Genomic DNA, 13499 nt, shown 5'->3' with positions numbered 1-13499 from the left:
AAACGCCAAGTCATACAGACGGTTCAAAGGCACATCTTCCAAAGGGAAATTACAGGATTCAGATTGCAGTGATTGTAGGCCAGAATAAATATATTTTGTTTAATTGTTAGTAGTTTGAATAGTTGTCCGAAAAATGTCACTGTGTCTCACCAGCACCATCTTGGTAGAAGGGCCAAAGGAAGTCAAGTATTCAGTTGTAGATGGAGATATTTGTCTCCACTACAGGCTTTTGTGCATTCACCTTAGTTACCCTAATAATGTAAAATCTTACAGTTGGATTCCTTTGTGAGTGCTGATTGAATGTTTTTGCCATTCACACATCCACAAATACCAAAAGACATCATTTGCTATTGTGGTCTACCTTTCTCTGTCCATTCTTATTCCTTAAATTAAATTATAAAGTCCCTTTAATGCTTAATGCAAGTCACCTTTACCACTCACTTTATGTTTATCCGTTTTTCTGCTTTGCTTTCATATCTTATGCTATCATTCCATATTTGTGTCCAATTTAAAAACACAATCTCCCTTTTTGCTCCAGTCTCTATTCTCAGAGGATTTACTGTTGTATTCCCTCATATTGAATGGAGTGACATTGCAGTATTGATGTGCTAGATATGCACTATAACTCATAACAGAAAGTTATGGAAACTGGTAACAATTCTAAGTATCCTTTGTGATAAAAGTATATTACATTCAATCCACCCTGGTTGCATTGGGGATTTTGTTGAGCAGAAAGTAAAAGGTTAGGTTGAATTAAATGAAATGGACTGCTATAGGTACCTTGCAAATAGATTAAGTGCGATTTTCCAATTGTTGGGTGTGGGATAAGAGGAAAGAAAAGTGTGTTAATAAGATTTGTTAGTTATTTACACATCAGGGGTGACTAACTTTGTTTTACTGTCTAAGTGGTATGATTTTTATTTCATTAAATTTACTCGCCAAATTTGAAACCAGGTCTGTCTTTCTTGGAGACAGCTAGATTCCAGGGAGTGAGAACTTGACAGTGGGTCTGGAGCTTCACCAGGACGCCGATGAATGTGAGAGACAGATGATCCCAGTGAGGTGTGACATACGATCTATGCAATTAACATGAATGAGGTTTATGATCTCTGATCCTCTTTTAACACCAATCCCAACACCCCACCACCCCACCCCACTCCCACCAATTACCGGGCCATAACACTGAATTATGCTGAGGGTCTGCCAATATTACAAGATTGCCCTGGAGTCTCTGGTGATTAACAATAAATTTCTTGAACACTTTTGGCACGAGCATTCCAAAAACCTTGTCAAATGCTGACACCATCATGCGTTTGATTGCAGGTCTGCCCTGTTAGTTAAAAAACTACAGTATAGCAAGAGATGATACAGAACTGGAGCAGCAATTGTTTTCCAAATGGGATCGGATATATCAGTGTTTAGTATGAAAGCAATGTAACATTAATTATTGGGACACATAAAACTAGTTCAGTTCTTCCAATGCATTGATCATGGATAATTCATACTGGAAATGCTCATCTGATAGTTAGTTGTGTGAGATGGTGCTGCTTGGAAGATAATGTTAATCTAAGATTTAACTGTTTAAGAGTTATAAAGGAGTACGTATATGCTCTTAGATAATATCATTTTGCGGTTTCCTTTACCATCTGGTTGGTTTTCTTGAAACTGTCACCTACTCCAATTTTTTTTTGTTGTTGTCGAAACAAGCTCAAGCTCTTTACCACTCACTGTAGTTGCACAGTGCTAGTGCATCAGAGAGGGGGAAGTACGTCAGCATTTTGTTCAAAGCAGTCAGCGTTTACTGTGCCGCCCGCCGATTCAGAGAGAGAAAATGGTTTGTTTGGATTGAGTTCTATACTAAGGGCTTAATTCCATATAACAAGTTGTGTATCCATGATATTTTTAATTGTCTTTGCTGACAATTCTGCTCCTTAGTTAAGGATAGATTTTCTATTATTTTACTGCAAATGGGTGTGATCATGCTTTGATTTTAAGATGATAGGTAGTGAAACATCCAATACAGTTCCCTGTGCATTCTTCAGAAACCTCAAAGTTCAAAGTAAACTTTATTATCGAAGTGCATACATGTCACCACATGCAAGCCTGAGATTCTTTTTCCTGCAAGCATACTCAGCAAATCTGTAGAACAGTAACTGTAAATAGGATCAATGAAAGAGCACAGAAGACAACAAACTGTGCAAATGCAGACATAAATAAACAAAAAGTGCATGAAATAGCAGGATAAAGAGTCCTCAAAATTAGGTCATTGGTTGTGGGAACACCAAAAATAGAATGAGTGTAATTATCCTCTTTTGGCAAGAGTGGGATGGATGAGGGGTAGTAACTGTTGTTGAACCTGGTGATGCAAGTCCTGAGACACATGTACCTTCTACCTGATGGCAGCAGCAAGAAAAGAGCATGGCCCGGGTGGTGAGGATCTCCCTTGAACTTGTGTTACGTGCCACAGTTACAGATGTGCCGAGTTCTTCAACATGGACATCAGTTATACCAAGAACTGATATTTATTCATATTCTTTGTACAACTTATACTCTTTCAAGAAATAGATATCTAGGACTGTACAAAATCAGTCAGGTCATCAATGTGTTGCTGCTGGGTAATGCATTCTGTGCAGTTCTCTTGCTTTCAGCCATTTCAGTCCATAATTGTGTATGAAAAGTGGGAACAGGTTCTTTAGAAATAAGTGCACCATTATCAATACTAAATGTGTGAAAGTTTGTAAGTATTGGTCCTTTAATACTGAGCAAGGATACTCAATACATCAATAAAGGGGCAAAATTAATCTGGCTGGCAATGGTTCAATCTCAGTTCTCATTGCATATTCATGGTTGAACAGTACAATGTCACCGAAAACTGCTTCACAGTGACAGGAATGGGGATCAAGTGATGGTGTTGCTGTGAATGCTTTTGTAAGCCACAAACCAGTTTTGCCTCTGTTGACATTTCTGATAAAGTTATAAAAAATCTTGCCTTTTATAAGAGAGTTTTACCACAAAACTCCTATCATAATGTTCAGCTTGAAAGTTAATTTTGTTCATGTTCTTTGATGTTGTCTACACTCATCCACTTGTAGGTTCCTCACTTCAACTACCAACTCAGACTAATGGACATACAAGACAAATTGTCTAGACTTATGCTAATACTGGGAATGTACTCATTTCGTAAAAGCCTGTTTAGAGAAAAGGGCCCCTTGGTCTATTGAGTGCCTTCTGACCTTTTGCTGATCTATATGAATCCCATTTTCCCACATTAGGACCACATTCTTGTATGCCTTACTATTTGAGGTGTCTATCTAATACCTCTTAAATGTAGCTATTGTATTTGGTTCCACCATCAGCATGGCAGCATGTTCTACAAATCAACCACTCAATCACATATCAATCGGTCCTTCCTCTGACCCTCAGTGTTATGCCCTCTATTTTTAATATCATAAGGATAGAACTATCTACCTTCGTTATCCTCTCCTGATCTCAGTGATTGGGAAGATGTTGGAGTCAATTGTTAAGGATAAGTTTATGGAGTGCTTGGTAACACAGGACAAGATAGGACAAAGTGAGCATGATTTCCTTAAGGGGATGTAGTAGATGTTGTATATTTGGACTTTCATAAGGCCTTTGACAACGTGCCACACATGAGGCTGCTTACCAAGTTAAGAGCCCATGCTATTACAGGAAAGTTACTGGCATGGTTAGACCATTGGCTGATTGGCAGGAGGCAGCAAGTGGGAATAGAAGGATCCTTTTCTGGTTGTCTGCCAGTGACTACTGGTGTTCTGCAGGGGTGAATGAAGGTCCAGACAAGGAACGTTTGACAGCTCTAGGTATGTGCTTGCTGGAATTTAGACAAATGAGGGGGGAATCTTATTTAAACCTTTCAAATGTTAAAAGGCCTAGACAGAGAAGGTGTGGAAATGATGTTTCCCATGGTGGGGAAGTCTAGGACAAGAGGGCACAGCCTCAGGATAGAGAGGCACCCATTTAAAACAGAGATGTGAACAAATTACTTTAGCCAGATAGTGGTGATTTTGTGAAATTTATTATCTCAGGCAGCTGAGGGGGCCAGGTCATTGGATGCATTTAAGGCAGAGTTTGATAGATTCTTGATTGGACACAGCATCAAAGATTATGGGGAGAAGGTCAGAGGGGTTAAGGAGGGGAGAAAAGGATCCACCATGATTGAATGGCGGAGTAAATGTATGAACCAAATGGTATAATTCTGCTCCTATGTCTTATGGTCTCTCCTAATTTTATATACTTTTATCAAGTCAACTTCTCAGACTCCTTAACTCCAAGAAAATCAAGCCTACTCTATCCAGTTTCTCCCCATAACTAAACTCATCCAGTCCAGAAAAATCTCCTCTGCACTCCCTCCAACATAATCACATCAGTCCTATATTGTGTGACAAATAGGCTAAGTACAGCCTAACAAGTGTTTTGTATCTTAACATCTCAACTCTCTGTTTTCAATGCCTGATTTATGAAGGCAAACGTGCCATGCGCCTTCACCACCTTATCAATCAGTGTTGCCACTCTCAGGAAACTAACGACTTGGATCCCCTGTTCAGCATTCCTTAGTGACCTACAATTTACTGTATATTTGACTTCCCAAAATATGTCACATTACACTTGAAGATATTAAATTCCATTTGGCAATGCTCAACCCATTGTCATACAGAACCAAAGCAGGCTTTTCCCAGGCTGAAAATCAAGCACCCATGACACTAATCCTACACTAATCTCATTTTATTCTGGCAAAATTCCCATTAACTTCATCGACCTACATGGTAGGGGTATTTTGGCTTCCCTTGTCCAAACTGACTCTGATGTCTATCTATGCTAATCGTGCATTAGGCTGTATCCCTCTGTATCTTTCTCATATAAGTCCCTGTCTAAGTGTCTTTAAAACATTGTAATCTTTACTGTCTCTACCACAGCTTCTAGCAGCTCATTCCAGATATTCACCACCTTTGCATGAAAAACCAACACCTCAGAGCTTCTTTTAAATTTTCTCCATCTCACTTTAAACCATGCCCTATAGTTCCAAATAGAGGTGCCCCGGGGGAAAAAAAAAGACTCTGACTATCAGACTTATCTCTACCCCTGATAATTATTAAATCTTTAGAATATTAATTCAACATACAATTTTCACGACTAGTATCAAAGAGGGGGATAAAGCTTTCCCATTTAACCGAATTTTATAGTGGGGCGGCAGGGGAGCGTAGTGGTTAGCACTACACTTTACAGTGCCAGCAACCCTGGTTCGATCCCCGCCTCTGCCTGTAAGCAGATTGTACATTCTCCCTGTGACTGAATGGGTTTCCTCCCACAGTCCAAAGATGTACTGGTTGGTAGGTTAATTGGTTATTGTAAGTTGTCCCGTGATTAGGCTAGGGTTAAATTGAGAGATTGCTAGGTGGCATGGCTCGAAGGGCCGGAAGGCCCTACTCTGCATTGTATTTCAATCACTCAATAACCAACTAACAAGACACATAGAAAGAACGGACCACTCAGTTAACGGTTGGGATCTGTGGCATAAAAAAGATTGTGAACCCCTGCTCTAGAATCTCAGCCCTCTATTTCAGGCAGGATCCTGTTGAATCTCTTCTGCACTCTCTCTGTTTATACCACATTCCTCTTGTACTGTGGCCACTAAAATTGCACACAATATCCCAATATTGTTTGGAGAAAGTTATAGATCATTTATAGAATCATCTGAAATTATGAGAAGCCTAGATAAGGTGGATGGTACCAGTCTTCTCCCCACAGTTAGTTAGTTACTGCCCATTGTGCCACTGGTGTTTAGGGCAGCAATGAAGGTCCTCTGTCTCTGTCTGTCCTTGGCCACTCAAATGTAGAAAGACTCTTCATTGCTGTTTCAGTAATAGTTTTATTTTACCAGCCAAAGTTCTTAGCCCTGAGCTGAACTCACAGACCTGGAGAACTGTTGGACCACTCTTAGTCTGGCCTCTTCCCTTTTGCGTGTTTGGCATAAGTGGCCCTATCAAGAGCTAAAGTATAAAGCCCTGATTCCAGCCAACGTAGCTGCTGGGTCACTGAACCACACAAGTGTCCAAACCCAATGGCGAGATTGTGGTCCTCTTGGAGTTTACTCTAGGGTTGAGGAGTCCAAGAGTAAGCAGATAGGTATAAGGTGAGAGTGGAAAGATTTAAAAGGGACCTGAGAGGTAACCTTTTCATGAAGAGTGGTAAGCATATGAAATGAGCTCCCAATGTAAGTGGTTGAGGCAGTATATAGTACCATTTAATAAGCACTTGTATTAGTACATGGAGGGCTGGGGCTTGGAGGGATATAGGGCCAAACGCAATAAATTGGGACTAGCTGGGTGGGCACCATAATCAGCATGGTTGCCTGTATCCTTGCTGTCTGACTCTATGACTGTTAGCTGTATAGCCCAGGGATCAAAGTGTTGCATAAATACAAATTGATATCCTCAGAAGCAAACAAAGAAAAATAGTATTTAAATAGAACATAGAATAGTACAGCACATTACAGGCCCTTCGGCCCACAATGTTGTGCCGACCCTCAAACCCTGCCTCCCTTATAACCCCCCACCTTAAATTCCTCCATATACCTGACTAGTAGTCTCTTAAACTTCACTAGTATATCTGCCTCCACCACTGACTCAGGCAGTGCATTCCACGCACCAACCACTCTCTGAGTGGAAAAACCTTCCACTAATATCCCCCTTAAACTTCCCTCCCCTTCCCTTAAAGCCATGTCCTCTTGTACTGGGCAAAGGTGTCCTGGGGAAGAGGCGCTGGCTGTCCACTCTGTCTATTCCTCTTAATATCTTGTACACCTCTATCATGTCTCCTTTCATCCTCCTTCTCTCCAAAGAGTAAAGCCCTAGCCCCCTTAATCTCCGATCATAATCCATACTCTCTAAACCTGGCAGCATCCTGGTAAATCTCCTCTGTACCCTTTCCAATGCTTCCACATCCTTCCTATACTGAGGCGACCAGAACTGGACACAGTACTCCAAGTGTTGCCTAACAAGGGTTTTATAGAGCTGCATCATTACATCGCGTCTTTTAAACTCTATCCCTTGACTCATGAAAGCTAACACCCCATAAGCTTTCTTAACTACCCTATCTACCTGTGAGGCAACTTTCAGGGATTTGTGGACATGTACCCCCAGATCCCTCTGCTCCTCCACACTACCAAGTATCCTGCCATTTAGTTTGTACTCTGCCTTGGAGTTTGTCCTTCTAAAGTGTACTACCTCACACTTCTCCGGGTTGAACTCCATCTGTCACTTCTGCATCCTATAAATGTCTCTCTGCAATCTTCAACCATCCTCTACACTATCTACAACACCACCAACCTTTGTGTCGTCTGCAAACTTGCCAACCCACCCTTCTACCCCCACATCCAGGTCATTAATAAAAATCACAAAAAGTAGAGGTCCCAGAACAGATCCTTGTGGGACACCACTAGTTACAACCCTCCAATCTGAATGTACTCCCTCCACCACGACCCTCTGCCGTCTGCAGGCAAGCCAATTCTGAATCCACCTGGCCAAACTTCCCTGGATCCCATGCCTTCTGACTTTCTGAATAATTTGAAGAACTGGCTGAAATTGTGTCTTAACTGTGATCTATCTTTATCAACAATTACAACCTATTTTGCATGCTGAATATATGATAAACTCAGGCTTGATGGATTATTTTTAATGAATTGTTTTACTATGTCTAGGTACCGAATTATTTTTTTGTGTGGTTTAATTTGCAGGCAATGTGATGAACAGCACCCAACAGTGAAGGCAGATGGGTACGTAGACAACTTAGCACAAGCAGTCACAATCCTTCTCAAACACCTACAACAGTAATTTGAATCTGGTTTCAAAGAATCATCTGGCAAAGAGTTGGGAAGTCATTAGAAATGGACAAATTCATCTACTGTCTGGTGCTGAAATGAACATTAACTGTTGAGGTTTTATGACCTTACAGAATTAGCTCTACTCTGTGGCATTTACTGTGAATACCATATTAACTTATGAAATAATATACATGTTTGTTAATAAGCAGTGAATACTTGAATTAAAATAGTGTACAAATTGGTTTAGTGTTTACACAGTACATAATGATGTACGGTGTACAGTCAAGTAGATAGCTAAAATCAAGATATCTGTAAATTTTACTGCAATATTCAATAAATATAATTTGAACCTGAGTTTCAGGTTTATCACTTCAATCAAATTCTCTCACACCAAGCATTAACTGGAGCTTACCGTGATCAGGTCAAATGCTGAAGTAATGAGAACATATAAATTTATTTTGAAGATATCTATTATGTGGTGGTACTGTGAGCTAATTGATAATGTATAACCCAGAATAAGATAATTTCATTTGTAGATTTGAGTTTGAATTGTGCCTAATGCTAATAATCACTCCTGATGGAGAAAATAATCGTTTCTCAGTCTGTTAAAATCTAATTCCCAAGGAGCATGAACTCAGAAATCACTGGAGCAAATTTGGCACAAAAATCCACACAGTGAGCCATATCCCTGGGCTAGAGTAAGTAATTTAGTACAGCTTGGATTCATTTTCATATATTTAGCTTAAGAAATACAAGGTAAAACTACAACATGGTAATTTTATCTGGTGTGATCTTAAAAGCTAATAGTTGCAGAATTAACTGGCATTGTTCAGAGTAACTCTACAATACAAACTTTAGTGCTATTAAGTTCATGTGCAGAATTGATGATTTAAAGTTCTGTAGAGGAAAATAAATGTATTGAGAACATTTGCTTGAAATTTTGTGAGCGATTTTTAATTAGTTTAGTGTGGACAAGGCATCAGCAAATTCTGATAAATTAGTTTCTTGACACCTCCTGTGTTCACAGCTAACTTCGATAATCAAACCCCATGATGTGAAACTTAAGCACTCTCATTTACTTCACATTCAAGATTGCAAACTTTGGATTAAAATTACTTTAGTACTGATTCAGTCACTCTGGAACTTGTATGGGATTTTCACCATTTACTTTGATTGCCAAACAGGAAGTTAAGCATATTTACAGATTAAACCCATAATAAAATGTATTTTCAAATATTCTGTGATTACAATGGTGCAAAATTAACAACAGACTGATGTTAAGCATAATTGTATTTGGAAAATAACAAAGAATGAGGTATTTTTCTTGGACCTATTTCCTTTTTACACTCTATGATAAACAACAAAACTTCTTCATTTGGTTGTGTCTGGCAGATCCGCTACTCCTTCCTCACTTTGTTGAAATTAATTTTTTGGGGGGAGGGGTGAAGTCAGAAGTGAAGAAATCACTAACAGGTTTCCATTTGTGGTGTAAATAGGACAATCCAAGTGGTGAAGAAGTAATGGAGGCTTGCCTTTATTACTGGAGCCACTGAATTCAAGAGTTGAGAAGTTATGCTGCAGTTTTATGAAACTCAAGATAGGCTGCATCTAGAGTTTTGTATACATTTCTGGTCACTACATTGTAGGATAGACGTCGAGATGTTGAGGAAAGAGTGTAGAAGAGATTTTCCATGATACCGTTGATGTTAGAAGGCATTACCTGGTGGATAAGCTTGTAAAGCACACAAAATGTTGAGGAATTCAGCAGGCTCGGCAGCATCTATGGAAAAGAGTACAGTCAAAGTTTCATGCTGAGATCTTTCAGCAGGACTGCTGCCCATCCAGCATCTTGTGTGTGTTGCTTGGATTCCCAGCATCTGCAGATTTTCTCTTGTTTGTGATTGGACAAACTTGTGTTTTTTTTTTCTGAATTGGCAGAGGGTTGGATGTTCATAAGGTTACGAGAGGCATTAGATGGAGGAGACAACCAATATCTTTTTCCCAAGGTTGAAATGTACTAGAGGGAAAGAGAGTAAGTACAACCGATAAGTGTGGGAAAGATTTTTTTACACAGAGGAGTGGTATGTTTCTGGGACACACCGCTAGGGGTAGTAGTGCAGGTAAAATTTTTAAAAACTAAAGAACTGATTATTGACTGTGGGAGGAAGAAAACAGAGGTCCATGAGCCAGTCCTCATTAGGGGATTGGAGATGGAGAGGGTCAGTAATTCCCTTGTCAACATCATATAAAATGATCTTGCGCTGAACGAGACTGGTTGCATTACAGATTGGTATGGAAACTTCAATGCCCATAAATGAAAAAGTGTCCAGAAAGTGGAGGAGACAGCCCTGTCCATCATGGGCAAAGCCCTTCTCACTATCCCAACACTGAGCACATCTACAAAGAATGCTGCCACAAGAAAGAAGCAATCATCATCAAAGACCCCCCAACATTCTTCTCACTGCAGCCATCGTGAAGGAGGTACTGGAGCCTGAGGTCCCACACCACTTGGTTCAGGAACAGTTATTACGCTTCAACTATCAGGCTCCTAAACCAGCATGGATAATTTCACTCACCTCAACTCTGAACTGATTCCACAATCTATGGACTTACTTTCAAGGACGCTACAACTCTTGTTCTCAGAATTATTTACTTATTATTTTTTGTTTGCAGTTTGTCTTTTGCATATTGGTTGTTTGTCAGTCCTTATAGTTTTTCATTGATTCTATTTCTCTGTTCTACTGTGACTACCTGCAAGAAAATGTATACAGTAACATATTTGTACTTTGATAATAAACTTTGAACTTTGAGATTGTCAGAATGAGGCTTAATATCACCAGCACGTCATGAAACTTGATATTATGTGGCACCAGTACATTGCAACACATGATAATAAAAACTGTGAAATATAAATTAAATGAGTAGTGTAAAAGAAGTAGTGAGGTGGTGTTCATGGGTTCAATGTCAATTCAGAAATCTGGTGGCAGAGGGAAAAAAGCTGTTCATGTACCTCCTCCCTGATGTTAGCAATAAGAAGAGTACATGTCCTGGGTGATCGGGGTCCTTAATGATGGATGCCACTTCTTTGAAGCATCGCTCCTTTTTCTCTTTTTAAATCTTTTTATTAATTTTAAACAAACATAAATGAAACATCAATACAGAGAATTTGGAAGGACATAATTAATAGGTTAAGTATACATTCATATAGATGATAATCCATATATAATAACCTCCCAAACATAGTAATTGCGAAAAAAGGGAGTAAATAACAAGAAGAAGAAATCCCCAAAAAAGAAAAGAGAAGAAAAAAAAACCTAACTAACATGGGCCATTGCATTATGTCAAATTTACACAGTAGCATCAATAACTCCGCACCTCCATCCAAATAATTAAGGATAATAGAAGCAGGGTTTAGGAGAAGTCAGTTTAACTGATATGAAAATGTTGGATAAATGTTCTCCAAGTTTCTTCAAATTTAGCTGAAGAATCAAAGACACTTCTAATTTTTTCTAAACTCAAACAAGAGATAGTTTGAGAAAACCACTGAAATATAGTTGGAGGATTAATTTCTTTCCAATTCAATAAGATAGATCTTCTAACCATTAATGTAACAAATGCAATCATCCGTCGAGCTGAGGGGGATAAACAAATATTATCCACCATTGGTAAACCGAAAATTGCAGTAATAGGATGTGGTTGCAATTTAATATTCAGAACTGTTGAAATAGTACTGAAAATATCTTTCCAATAATTTTGCAAACAAGGGCAAGACCAAACCATGTGGGTCAATGAAGCTACTTCAGAATGACATCTGTCACAGGTTGGATTAACATGAGAGTAAAATCGAGCAAGTTTATCCTTGGAAATGTGAGCCCTATGTACAACCTTAAATTGTATTAGGGCATGTTTAGCACAAATAGAAGAGGAATTGACTAATTGTAAAATTTTCTCCCACTGCTCAGTGGGTATAAGACGATGAAGTTCTTTTTCCCATTCCTTCTTAATTTTTTCTGATACCTCTGGCTGTATTTTCATGATCATATTATAAATGGTGGCTACTAAACCCTTCTGGCAAGGATTCAGAGCTAAAAAAAATTTTGGCATCGCTCCTTGAAGAAGTCCTGGATTCTGGGGGGGAGGGGGAGTGGCTAGTCCCCATGATAAAGCTGACCGAGTTTATAATTTTCAATTTCAATTCAACAATCAATTCTTTGTTCTTACTGACAATTAGTGCAAGGTTGTTGCAGCAACACCACTCAACTAGCTACTTCCATTAAGAAAGCGACTCATATGAGAAGTTCCGATGGATTGTGAATAGCACCTTCATCTTTTTTGGAGCTGATTTCTAGTTTAGGCACCAAACATAAGTGCCTTCCAATTCCTAGAACATCTTATAGCAATAGCAATTATATAAAGAACAATTCCCTCAATGTGATGAATGTGAATGCATTGCTTTCTACAGTCATCCTTAACATTTGGGTTGAATTATCCCATAGTAAGTCATTTTCCCCAAAGTTAGCAGGATTTTTTGTTTCACTCAGTAAAGAGATCTGTAATATGTAATTCAACTAAAATTCACATGAAAATTGCAATGGAGGGCAAAACAACACTGCTAACAAATGAAGCTCTTAAAGTCATAACCAATTTTCCATTCAAATTTAGGCATCTTTTAAGAGAAATTAATTACTTGCTTTGTTCCCTGTTGTTTGATGCCTCGCATTGGCGTACTGGAGTTTGTATTGGATGAAATTTGAACTGATTCCATTACAATTGTAATTTTCTCTTCCCCAAACCTAGTCTAAGTTTCTATACTTGGGTGAGCTACAGTAAAGTGTAAGGTAATGTAAATAGTTTCGCAAAGGAAGAAACTAGCAGAGAACCACATCCATGCAAATTAATTCTTTGTCGATTTCTGATAATCATTTTATTTTGATTTAATTTTTTTTGGGTAATAGTTATGCAGGACAAGAGCTGAATTTTTGTACCTGAATTATAGGCTTGGTGACAAATTAGTGGACAACAGGTTAATTTTTTATTACATATATTGTTTACAACGTAGCTCTATAACGAAAGACAAACACGAAAACATTTGTGCAACAGTGTGTACTGAGGGGAAATCATTGGTTTGTTTGACGTGTGAACTTTTAACATGTTTTCTGTCAGGGGACTTACTTGCCTCTCGTTTCTATTATTTATTTACTGAGATACAGCGCAGAATAGGTCCTCCAGCCCTTTGAGCGGCACGGCCCAGCAATTCCCCGATTTAACCCTCACCTAATCACACGACAAGTTACCCACCAACCAGTATGCTTTGATGTATCTCAGATCAATCTTCTAATCATCTAAAAGCAAAATACTGCACAAGCCGGAAATCTAAAATAAAAACAGAAAATGCAAGATTTGAATCAGAATCAGTTTTATTATATATGTTGTGAAATTTGTTATTTTGCACCAACTTCTGAGTGTTTAATGCATATATCCAGTTATATTTGAAAACTACAATGATCCTTACTATTGATTATTTTGTTGTTAATGGAATCTAAAACAAAAAAATAGATGAATCGGATTAATTGGTACCACAGAATGATGCTTGTAGGTCATTAAAATTGTTATTAATGTTAAACAGGCAATTTACAAATGT

General features: G+C 38.6%; 1 protein-coding gene across 4 annotated transcripts in view; it reads left to right on the top strand.

Annotated features, from left to right (window-relative positions):
- Nucleotides 1–8212, top strand: part of lhpp (phospholysine phosphohistidine inorganic pyrophosphate phosphatase) — a 111607-nt gene extending 103395 nt beyond the window's left edge. For 2 of the 4 annotated variants that reach the window (XM_059947742.1, XM_059947741.1), the window contains one exon: nucleotides 7772–8212. In XM_059947742.1, the coding sequence (XP_059803725.1) occupies nucleotides 7772–7868 (97 nt within the window). In that variant the 3' untranslated portion in view covers nucleotides 7869–8212. Of the gene's footprint in view, nucleotides 1–954; nucleotides 1063–7771 lie in introns of all 4 variants that reach the window. The other 2 variants (XR_009507490.1, XR_009507489.1) reach the window with 2 other exon arrangements.
- The last annotated feature ends 5287 nt before the right edge of the window (nucleotides 8213–13499 follow it).

Source organism: Hypanus sabinus, chromosome 22 (assembly GCF_030144855.1).
Source record: "Hypanus sabinus isolate sHypSab1 chromosome 22, sHypSab1.hap1, whole genome shotgun sequence".
Taxonomy (NCBI): domain Eukaryota; kingdom Metazoa; phylum Chordata; class Chondrichthyes; order Myliobatiformes; family Dasyatidae; genus Hypanus; species Hypanus sabinus.
This window is presented reverse-complemented; position numbering and strand designations above follow the sequence as displayed.